The 12829-nt window shown below is 35.1% G+C and overlaps 1 protein-coding gene across 3 annotated transcripts in view; it reads left to right on the top strand.

Moving 5' to 3' along the window:
* Positions 1-599: 599 nt before the first annotated feature.
* LOC111618654 (nucleolar protein 4-like) overlaps positions 600-12829 on the top strand; it is a 39159-nt gene continuing 26929 nt past the window's right edge. For 2 of the 3 annotated variants that reach the window (XM_023360213.1, XM_023360226.1), the window contains exon 1: positions 600-1535. In XM_023360213.1, coding sequence (XP_023215981.1) covers positions 1014-1535 — 522 coding nt within the window. In that variant the 5' untranslated portion in view covers positions 600-1013. The remainder of the gene's footprint in view (positions 1536-12829) is intronic. The other variant, XM_023360220.1, reaches the window with a different exon arrangement.

Here is a 12829-nt window from a genome sequence, read left to right on the forward strand (position 1 = left end):
TTCTGCCTCGCTTTGCCTCTCACCTGCTCTCTCACCTGTATGACGTCAGCGAAATGATCACGTGCTTCGAGTATACACACACACATATCCCCGTATGGGACTGTGGGGTGGTTACCTTGACGACGGTACGGGTAGAAGTCTATCCCGTCGAACAAAGCATATAGAGCACGAGTCCGGAGAGAGACGAAATTTTCGGGCGATGTCAACCGCACCCGTAGCAGCATACGTCGACACGTCCAGACATACTTAACACGTGATTTGCGACACGAGACGTCGGAAGAGAGAGCGGGACCGAATTCGGACGGGGTGGGACGTCGGGAAGTGAATTTTAAATAAATAATCGAGCACGTGGGTAGAAGGTGTCGACGTATAGATATAAAAAAATAAATATAAAAAATTAGACGTGCGGATGTTCGAGATGCGTGAGTGGGACATTTTAATAAAGCGGCGAAAGTTAGAAGGCGGGGAGGAATCGACGGGACAATAGCAGTCGTCCCAACATATATAGAAGACATCCTCCGGCTGCGCGATGCAATTCCAAATCTCGCATCCGCTACGCAAGAACGTACGTATATAGCAGGCATATACCCACCCGGCAGCATTTTAAGACATCAGTCTTGGAGCGGCATCGTCAGGTGTAGGACGAGAGGAACGGCTCGACCCCGGACGGACGGCGACTTAAGGGGACGGCGCCAAGATATCCTGCTCAATTAAGGTCTGGCACACGAGCCGTCTGGGATAGTAGTTTGCGGTTTTCTGCAGACGGGACCGTATCTCGGCGTCTGGCGGAGAACGCGCGAGAAGACGACGAGAACGAGAAGAGAGAATAGTGCAAATCCGTACCCGTAGTTCGGACCTGGCAGGTGAGGCCGGGTGGAGGTGAGGCTCCGTCAGAGCGCGCGGGCCAGCGAGTGAGGGGGAGGAAAGCCGATAGCAGAAGTGAGATGAGTGGCTGGCCTGATGGGCTCCCAGAGAGGCAGTGGGCGTAGCTGGTGAAGCAGGGTAGCCCTCACATGCACCGCCAACGGAGAGGACAGCAGCGGCGGAGTTTGGTACCCAGCGAGCGCATCTACCGTAGCGGGACACCTGCCACCTACCGCGGCTGGACGAGACGGAGGACGGCGGCGCCCAGAAACATATCTACGTCAATGGAGAGGAGACACAACACCAGGCACGCCGCCGCCTTGGCAGCGGCAGCAGCGGCCGCTGCCAACGGAAAAGCCACCTCCAGCACGGCCGCTGCCACCAACCAGGCCGGTCGCTGGTCCGACGCCAGAACTGACATGTTCGAAAGTTTCCAGTCGTGGGCCATGAAGACTTACGGCGACACGGCAAAAACCAAGACCGTCACCCGCAAGAAGTACCACCGCATCGTCAAAATCCTCAAGGGAGAGGAACAGACCAATGCCGAAAATTCCAAGTTTCGCTTTTGGGTGAAGGCCAAAGGTTTCCGTATGGGACCTCCATGTTCCGAGCACACTCTCGACGCCAAAAAGAACGAGCACGTGCTGTACGTACCGTGCTCGAGATTCCTGGTAAGTTACAACTTTTTATCATTTTTTCCCCCTGTAAGGGAATGGGCCGCCTTTTTTTTACCCTACTCTCTTCCTCCTCTTTCTCCTCCTCCCTCCTAGGATACGATAGCTAAAAAGTTTTTTCGCCAATTCCGAGATGGCAGTTAGGCCTATCGGCTATGTTGCATTGATCGCGTGCAATCGCAAAAGCGGTAGGTACGGTGCTCGTAGCGTCCTCCCAGCGCTCTCCTAATCTGTTACCGTAAAATCGGTCGCCCTCTTCTACCCGGGTCCAAACCGTCGCTCAATAAAGCTATCGGACGCCCGGTTGTTATGGTGCCAACTCGCACTACAGTTTGAACCGGCATTCAATAACGTCACCTCTTTCGCCATAAAATTAGTTTATATTTTACAAAGTCCTTTATAAAATCCGAATGATGTACGCGTTTCGAATTTTGGCGCAAAACAAAAACTTTTCTTGATGACCGAACCCGCGACGTCCCCCACCCGACAATTCCGCAAAGTTTTTCATTTAATATTACGTGTAATTAAACGCTATGGGCCGATTCCAGTCGTCGTATTAAGCAATTGGGTTGTTAATGTCATACCAACATTCCACGTTATGGGTCGAAAATGTCCGTGACTTTTTAACAAAAAGCTGCATTGACTGCGACTATCCAGACTCCTACGTGTGTCTCCATGGGTTATTCCACTTACATCGAACGTCATGGGCTAAAATATTTCGCATTTGTAACGAATCGAAAGTGACCTAAATTTCGAACAACAAACGCCATGGGCCGTTCGAGACTCGACATTAAACGTTGCTGATTGTAAATGTCTGTCCTTAATTTAGTATCAAACGCTATGGGCTGTTAATGTTCGTGTTTTAACGTTAAAAATTTCCAGTGGCGAAAGTTTCTCGACTCCATATTGGGCATTTAAAACGACGATAGGTTGATATCGAATGTTAAGAGTTATAAATTCTACTTCAGAATTGGAATTTATGAGGTTAAAAATGTTCGTATTTCGATGTTAAACATAATGAGTTGACACATTTTCACCCTTTATTAAACGTAATGGATGGCATACATTATCTGGACGTTAAACACTATAGAATTCGAAGGGTGCGCGTACAGTACGTCGATATTATTAAACACTGTGGGTTAAAAACGACTGTAGCAGACATTAATAGCCCATAGCTTTTAAAATGAACAATTCTCAATAAAACTTTACAAATTTGAAAATATCTCTTTCGGCCGCCGACGCGTCTGTTGTAAGGTAGTTAATTGGAAGGTTCTCTATTGTCAAAAAAGTCCCCTCCCCGCCATTATCGTGCCTTCTGTGATTCAGAATAGAGTCTAGTCGCTGTACCGACTCCCGTCTGCGACCCAACCACCGGACGAGATGCGTCAGATAAGCACGAACTCAAAACCTTCCTCCAAAGAACAAAAATTCCGAAAAGGGGTAGGATACCATGACCATATTCGAGCGCTTTCTTATCTCATAAATGACCACTAATACGCTTGACGTCATCGGAAGAAAATTAGCGTCGTCCCGTCTCGGAACAAAATAATTCGGGTTATATCGATTACTCGGAGTTAAATTATAGTGTCCGAGCCCAATAGGGACCTGGTAGGTAATTATATCCGAACGGCAACAAATTAATGAAGTAACCCAACTGCTGCTGCTACTAACTGCAAAAATTACTCCGACTGATGAAACTTTCTGCGAGAGAATTTTCTCTCTCTCTCTCTCTCTCTTTTTTTATTTTTTCGTGTGAGTTAACGTGTACTTCAATGTACAAACTTGTACAAATTTGTTTTGGATTAATATGGCTACCATTCTACGTCTCGAAGATTAAGGAATTTCGATTTGTCCCTCGATTTCGATGAAAATTATCTTTTAAAGTTGAAGCTGTATTTTTTCCCCTTCTTCTTCTTCTTCTTCTTCTTCTTCTTTTTTTAAATTCAAAAATTGATAGAATTTAATTCAAAAAAATTTATTCGATGCTAAGTTCTAGAATTTTATATAATATTTTCTCTAACTCCTTTATCTTGGCTTCTATCGATGAGGATCGCAATAGATCCTCAACGATAAACTCGACCTTTCTGATGACTCGTTTCTCTCTTTCTTCTTCTTCTTCTTCTTCTTCTTCCAAAGATGAAGATTCTGACCAATGAGATTTGATTTTTATTAACTTCTATCTATAAAGTTCTTCTCAATTTGAGGATCTCCAGTTTAATTATTAATATCTACTTAAGAATCTTCTATCGTTAGAGCACTTGCTACTTTCTAAAATTTAAGATTTAAGTATCATTTCTTCTCTTCTAATGAAAGATTCGAGCCTTTTTTTTTTTTTTCTTGAGGATTCGCCAGCTCTTCTTCCTAATTTCAAGCACAGAGCTTCTGTTAATGGTTTCCCAGCAATCAATGAGGATCCATTGTGAACTTCAGCGTTACATCGTACATTGCCCATACGTTGAACATTATGAACACGTACAATAACGATTGTACGCATTAACTGAAGAGAATTCTTTTGAAGGAACTTAGATTTTTTCCAAGAAAAAGAACATTTTTTCTTTTTTTTTTTAACAATTCGAAGTAGTCATTAATTTTACAACTATGTACAACAGAGTTTTTCAAATCTGCATCCAAAAACACATCATCATAATATTTTTTCAACGAAATACTTTTTCAGTTGGTGACGTTATACAAGTGAAATTCGTAAACGTTTCAGATCATTTAAGTAAAATATCTTCAGCAGACACTTCCAGATTTCGGGAGGAGAGAAAGCGCGCGCGAGAGAGAGAGAGAGAGGGAGAAGGAGCAGAGAGAGGAGGAGGAGGAGGAGGAGGACGATGATGATGATATTTTCACGCACCGACTCGAACATTTTTCTCATGTAAGTTTTCGTAATTGTTCTTTACGTGATCCGTGGACACGTAGGAATTTGTTTTCTCCAAAAAAAAAAAATGATGCAATCTCTTAGCATTTCTTAATTGATCGAAGATCACGCTCACGAATAAATAAATTTCAAGGACGTCATTGATCGCGATTAACTCAACCAGCAGAAGAAGGAACTACGTTTCAAAATGCCCATCTTCCTTTAGGATGATGGATGCACGCGAACGAAAAATATAAAATATATATATATATATATATATATATATATATATATTACATATTTAATAACAAGTACAGAAAACAAAAGTTCAGAAACCTGTAACAAATGTGTAACATCAGTAGGNGGGTTACGCCTATCGAAAAAACGTTACGTGTTTATCACAAATACTTAACAGTTATTTAAAATGTGATATTTAAACGTTGTTCATCGATTGAATTTTTTTTATTTTTTATTATTATTATTTTTTTTTTACATACCAATGATGATATTTTTCGTACGCTTGTAAATGTGACTTACTTGTGTATACTTATATTTACACGTTTTTAGATTTTCTTGGATGATAATTATTATTATTAAGCGTTATATTAAAAAATAAAATTGTAATTAATATATTCTTCTTCTTCTTCTTCTTCTTCTTCTTCCATACAATTGTAAGAAATTTAACAGTGGTTTTTTTTCCTCTAATTTACACTTATTTTTTGCTTTTTATTAATTAATTTAATGAATTTTTCTTTTTAAATTGTTATATTGAAATTTCGTGAAATTCGGGTGTATAAAGAATATTTTTTCGTAATTTTTTATTATTATTTTTTTAACTTTGTATATATATATATGAATTTTTTTTTCGTAAGTTTGATGAAAAAATTACGTATTACTCATTTCAATTTTCGTTGAAAATTTGTACGAAATTTACACGAAACCAAGCGAATTTTCATCGAAATACAAGTCGATAGCGCATAATAAACGACTTCCTATTTATTTCCTGCTTGAATTTTCACGAAGATCAATTAAATTGCGCGAAATTTTAACACTTTTACACTCGAAAATTTTCAATTTGAACGTGCGATAATAAAAATTTTCACTAAATTCGTATACATTTCACAATAATTATTATCTTATTTTTTCCCCCCTCAATTTCACACAAGAAATTATCGATTTAAATATTTTATTATTGAAGATTTCTAATTAAATCATCTTAAAAATTTCATTAAAAATTAAAGAAAACGAATTTAATTTAATAATATACAAAATTTTCCATTACTCCGCGTACGATCCAATGGCAAAATTACAATCTTTGACATAAGTTTTCAGGAAATTCACACCAGAATACGATTCTATAAATATTACCAGAGAAATAAATTATATTTGGAGAATAAATGTTTAAAGAATCGTTAAATTATGCTACTTAGATATATATAACGTCTTGTTGAAGGAGCGAAAAGGAAGGATTTCTAACATTTTCTTTTAAAAAGAACGAAACGTATCGGAAATTTTTCCATGACTGTAACTTTGGCAAATCGTCAGGGATCGGGTGTGATATATATTAAAATTTCAAGGGGCACGAGAGAGTTTCCATCTAATTAGCACGTGGAAGAAACAGGTCGAGTTGTCGTTCGGGTCCAACGACGCCAATCAATGGACGACTGTTCAGAAGTTTGCGTGTGGCGGCGGGACAGACAGAAATCTCCTGGCTCAGGACGAAGGTATTGATCCACTCGCAACACGTGGACTCTCACATCACCGTTGCTGGTATCCACGTTCGGGAAGGCTGCAGTTTTATCTACAATTTTTCTTTCGTTTTTAAACCTTTCTAGCTTGGGATGCCTCTTTAAAATATCAATTAAACTTAGAGTGGGAGTTGGCACACATTTTCCTTTCTCTTTTTTTTAAATATTATACTTGATGTACTGATATATTCCTCGTGTTTATTAATGGTAAACATCGTGTATGTTCTCTTACATATTTTCTGGTATAAAAAAATAAAAAACAGAAATGTTATTATAAATATTTGAGGAAAGAGTTTCTTCCTCTTGTTTTCTATGTAAATAGTGTAAATAAAACTAGTAAAATTATAGATTTAGACGCTTTAATACGGTTTATTCGTCAAGAGTCTAGTCCCAAAATAGAGCAGTAATGTACAAAACAAGCTTTTAAAATCAAAAAATAAGATGTTAGAAAAACATAATTACTTTTACTCTTCCTGTAGCAACCCATTCTACTAGTCATTTAGCAGTCGCATAACGGCGGCCCTTTAATTGTTAGAATGGGACGAATCTGTCGCATAACAGCACCCTCCGTCCCCTTTCTACGACAGATAGCAGTGTTTACAGGGCCAGGCCAGGAGCGGGATCGATTGAAGGCCTACACCTCTCTACACGAGGAAGGGGGAACAACATTGGAAAAGGCAGGGCTTCGCACATTTTCTACAATAGGGGAAGACAGGTGAAGCCCTCATCTTAACTAAACACGGGATAAACTATGTTATTATTACTCCAGAAAGTCATTTTCATCCGGGATGTTTCCCTGCACAGCATCCCGTAATGACTCTCGTGGATAGTTCGAGTATTATCTCGAGTATCGTCATCTGTGCATAATTAATTGCTAGTTTTTAATTATATTCCGTACATATGGTACTTGTTTTTTTTTTATTTTAAATATTAAATATAAGTTAAACTAAATTATTAATCTTGTAAATAATTTTTATCTATGATAAATCCTTTAACTGAAATACTCATAATAACTTTTAAACTAGTTCGAATGTGATATTTCGGGACTCTTTTGTTAATCGTTAATTAATTTTTAATGACATTTTTATACATATAACAGATTAATTTATGTTTTTTTTTTTTATTAAACACGAGAAAAAAAATATTTTATTATGACTCTCCAAAGCCATTTTCATCAGTGATGTTTTCCTGCACAGCATCCCATAATGACTCTCGTGGATAGTTCGAGTATAGTTCAAATATCGTCTTTTGAGCTTAATTACTTGCTAAATTTTTGTTTGTATTCTATGTTTTTAACAATTATTTTTAAAAAATAAACCGGGAAGAAACTATATTAGTTCTCATGTAATTATTTTCATCCTTGACTATTAAATTTAAACTTCATCCCTTTTATAACACTTAAAATAAGTCATGTTTGATTATTCTATTTATTTATAGTAAATTATTATTAATTTTTGATAATATTACGTACGTGATAATTATATAATTATCCTTATTAAAGTTATTTTTTTTGGGATAGATCCGTATACATTTTATTACCATGCATCTTCCATATCAGAATGAAGATACCAGCAGAACTCGAAAATATATTAAATTATACTATTTTAGCCTAAATAATTATTCATTTTAAACAATATTCTATATTTTAAAAGCTAATTTTCAGATAAATAATATAAATAAGTTAGATTATAAGACGTTTTTTTTTTTAAACTGGATGATGTACAATTAACTCAATGAAATATAATTATTTATTAATGTTTTTATAATATTATGTAAATAAAGGTTATTTTTAACATTTAAAAAAGTTTATTTTTACAATTTATAATTTATTTTTATGATAATTACGTTTTAAAATATAGAAAATAGGTCTATCATGTCAAGCTCTATATTTCCATCTATCGATAATACTAATTGTATATTCAAATGGGACTTGGAGCCAGTAACACTATCCATCAAATCTTATAATGTCATATCGAGCCATTGATGCAAGGAAGTTCCGAATTGAAAATAAAGAAGAAGTAAAAAAAAATTAAAACATAAAAAAAATTACATTTTAAAACATTTAAAAATGTATATTTGAAGATTTATTTAGTTAAATTTTAATTATAATTAAATTTGCATCCCTCATCTTCCACGATGAGAAGATTCTTCCTTATATACAAAGCATAAGTTAGTTCATTAGAGGTTCAGGACGATGTCGAATTTGGAAATATTTTCGATAATAATAAAATTGTAGACGAAAAAATATAAATATTTTTGTGTTTAGAAAACGATTTTAATAATAATTTCACTTTTCGAAGGTAATTTAATGTGGAAAATTAGTTTTGATGTTGGTTAGTTCGTAAATAGAGAAAAATTCGAAAATAGCAGTTAATAAATGAAGATCGAACCGAATGGGATGCAAGGAGAGAATATAATTGTGGTACCTGGAATAGTTCATTGCGTAGGGGTTTGGCAGGACGGAGAAATACAGGGGAGAGCGGACGTCATATGGCCCCGTGATGGAGTTGTCCTGTATAGTAGCTCTGCTCTGCAGGAAAAGCATCACCAGCCTGCCAAGTGTTTGGGTCGATGGTCCCGCTGTCTTCCTCTCTCGTCATAGTTTCAACCCCTCGGGGGGTTCGGTCGCTGGGACAACCCTTAGTTTCGGCTCTCTCTCTGACACCTCGTCACGTGTGTGACTTGTGACTGGAGATCTTTTTTCCACCTCTAGTCACGTATACAACTAGAAGAAGCATTGGGGGAAAAAGCTGATTCTCTAGTTTAGCGTTCTACCGTACAATCTCTTATTGTTATATTCTTAAAAATACACTGTATAATATCTTTTAACCATTTATCACGAAACTTTGAGTAAATCTGTAGATTTTGAGATTGTTTTTTTGCTGAACTAGCACGGCTATTGTGAGATACTAAAGGTAATCCTTTCTACCTGAGCCATAAGAAAAGTACTCTTGTTGGAAACTTCTCAGTTATGGTTTGACGTGATATTGAAGCCCTATTTACATTGCAGGACAAAATGGGTGGGTAGAAAATGGAGCGGGACTAGTTCAGGGTAGTAGATACGTATGAGTCAGCGCCAGCTTTTATCGACCAGAGATTCCAGCATTATGGGAGCCCAAGTTAGATTATTCTACACGAGGTTCTGAAGTTTAAAAAAAAGTCAGAAAAATGCTCTTATGCTACAATTTCCTATCTTTTTAATATAGATAAATATACGAAACAACAACACATGTTCCTTCTTCCTTCTCTTAAACATACGCACACACACAAAAAAAAAAAAAATTCCTCTGACTGAAGGCGGAATAAATATTTAATTATGAAGTTAAAACTATATTTCATAGCTGTGATCTATTTAAAAATATGATAGCATCTTTTGTTTTTTTTTTTCTTTCCTCTCCCTTCTTCATTCTCGCGAGAGTTTTGTTACTTTTGCATACAAGAATTTTTTTACTTCTTCTTCTTTCAATACTCCGTTTTGCAACCAATCTGCAGACTTCAGAAACTTAATGAGGTAATTACACAGTCCTTAATGACAAAGCTAATGAGGCATGTTTTAAGTCTGGCTATACAGAAATGATGTACAAGACCCACATTTTGCTTTGGATCAAATCCAGGGTTGAGGGTTGTATATGAAAATAATATGCACTCTTATATTAAACTATGTTTTTACATAAGTATTGTACAGTTTGTACGGTGATTGAAGTCGAATTATTATATAATATCTGTATTCTAGATAACTTTCTTTTTTTTTTTTTAACGAGAACTTCTTCAGTCTCTATGGGTCTTTCTTTAGACATACTTATTATAGATTTTACCAATGTGAATGAGAGTCTTACATACTTATTCATTTTCTATAACTTCTTGATCATAATATTCCATTATAAATATGTTAAGACATGGCTCACAGACGTAGACATGAGAAGAATTTTCGATGAAATCTCATGGTCAATAGAAAGCATGAAATGGCTTACAAATTTTGATCCATTTTCTATAAATGTTTTGTACTAAGAATGGTGTTAATAAATAAATAAATATATATGTTATTTTTGCACAAATTTTAATTATAAATTGAATAAAATTAATGTTATAAGTATAGATTTATACAAAATTCTCAAAGAAATCCTCGCGGTTAGTGAATATTCACTAATTAATCCTCGAGGTTTATACTGTTCTCTCGCTCTAAAATATATTTTTTGATGGCATTTATTAATGTAAATGAAGATTAAATACGTTTTAAATATAATTTTATAATGTTTTCTTTATTAAAACGATCCATCCCGAATATAAATAAGTGTATAAATTTCCGAATCTTTCACCGTCTTCCATCCTCTTACAGTCCTTTCTCTAAACAAATTTGCATACTTATACAATACGGATTGAAAGTTTAATATATTTAATGGGCATAATTTTCTCTTATAGATTTGTCAAAATACGTAACATAAGTTTATATAAGCGTAGTCAAAATCAATGTGAATGCAATCTCGGGTCAGACATAGGAACTCTCTTGTCAGTCCAACAGGGTGGAGAACTGGACGCCGGGTCGTCTACAACGGAAATAATGCAAATCTTTCCATTCTTTCTGGATCTAGGTTTAGTAATTTTGATTGGTTATCGACTCAGAAAGAAGCAATGTCACGGTGAAGAATTTTCTCCAATCGATTCATGTAAAGATAGGGTTTTGGTATCTCTCTATATATTATAAAATTCTTTTTATTGTATTCTAAATGCTCAATCAATTCGATACCTCCTTTAAAAAAAAATTGCGAATAAATAATAATATAATTTTATATAATATAGATAAATATAACTTTAAAAAAAAATGCAAATTTAATTAGCCTCCAGGTGTTATATTTATGTTCTTAAGATTATATGTTGTATCAGTTTTACATAAGTTTGCATGAGTTTACATATATTTTTTCCTTATTTTTTATGCTTAAAGAATTAAATTTTATATTAAAAATAAAAAAAAAATTGTTCTAAAGAGTCTCTGGTACATTCTTTGAGTTATAATTATCTTTGATTAAAAATCGATAATAAAAATTAATAAATTACTAGACCCCCCTATAACACTGTTGATTTTTCCGTTTTATATGAATTCCATGTTGTACGAGTCACTTAGATTTTACAAATACGTGAGCCGTTCACAGCCCGGCACACGTATTTGTAAAATCTAATTGACTCGTGCAACATGGAATTCATATAACACGGAATTATCAACAGTGTTATAGGGGGGTCTACTATAATTTAATTTTTCTATACAAAAATATAACGTTAAGAATGAGCCCAAACGCGTTTAAATTATTTTTTCCGCCCTCCCCCTTGCTCCTTCCGCACTAAAAGGGCCTTTTAATTATACTCATTATGGGTCGGGCCCATTAGTTGGGGATTGAAATATCCGTAAAAGACCACCCCTGAAAAATTCCTGGGGTCCGGATTCGATTTCCGGGTCTCCAGGTCTGTTTAAATTAATTTAAAATATATAAAAAGTTATTTACATTTGTATTTTATATATATAAATTGCAACCTAAATATAAGCAAATGTAGGGTAAAAGATTGAGTTAAAAACAGAATTGGCGGATATGTAAATTAACTCGCGTTATAAAATAGAAAAATTCGATAGAGTTTAGTAGTAAAATCTAATTTTATATAATAATATATACATCATCCGGCTGTAGAAATGCCAGAGAAAAATTCAGTTTTTCTTTTTTTTTTTTTTATTAAAATTCAGAATTTAAAAAAAATCGAGGGAATCTTTTTTCCAAATAAGTCGTATGATGATGATGATGAGAATCGTTATGAAGATCGATTAACAAAATGATTTTTAAATTTTGATACCATGACGATGATGATGAAGATAAGAATCATCAATGAAATTGATCGATCGTCAAAACGATTTACAAAGATTTGGATTGATATTACGATGATGAGGAGGAGGATAAGAATCGCGTGAAAAATGATCAAAGATGATCTTTGAGATTTAAAAACGACGATGATAATGATTATAAGGAGGATAAGAAATGTCACTAAAATTGAACCCCGAAACGATTTTTGAGGTACGATAACATAATGATGATGACGATAAGAATCAGCATAAGAATTGATCATCATAAAGATTTGAAAACGTGAAGACGACGTCGACGGCTACTACGATTATGATGATAAGAGTTATCGTTAAAATCGATCATCGAGACGATTTTTGATACATTTAATTAAGATGACGAGAGGAAGGAGGAAGAAGAGGAGAAGAAAGATGAGGAACTTCATTAAAATTTGAACATCGAGACGATTTATGAGGCATGATAGCATGGCGGTGATGGTGAGAATAAGAATCGTCAAGAAAATTGATCACCAAGACAATCTTTGAGGTTCGATAAGATGAAGATGATGATGATAAGAAAATAAGACTCGTTAAGATCGAACTTATGACGATTTTTGACATTGGATAACATGATGATAATAACGAAAATGACGATAAAAAGAAGAATCATCATTAAAACCGATCACCAAGACGATGTTTGAGATTTGATAACATCGAAAGATCCCGACTACGTCTGAAAATCGTTCGTCTGTTTGTTTTTACAGCCTCCAGCAAAAACTGTAGAAGATGCTCCTAGAATTAAACCACGTGGAGTTTTATATATATATATATATATATATTATAAATGCTAACAACGAGTAAAATC

Source organism: Centruroides sculpturatus, unplaced genomic scaffold, assembly GCF_000671375.1.
Source record: "Centruroides sculpturatus isolate CEXI.00-Female unplaced genomic scaffold, Cexi_2.0 scaffold67, whole genome shotgun sequence".
Lineage (NCBI taxonomy): Eukaryota > Metazoa > Arthropoda > Arachnida > Scorpiones > Buthidae > Centruroides > Centruroides sculpturatus.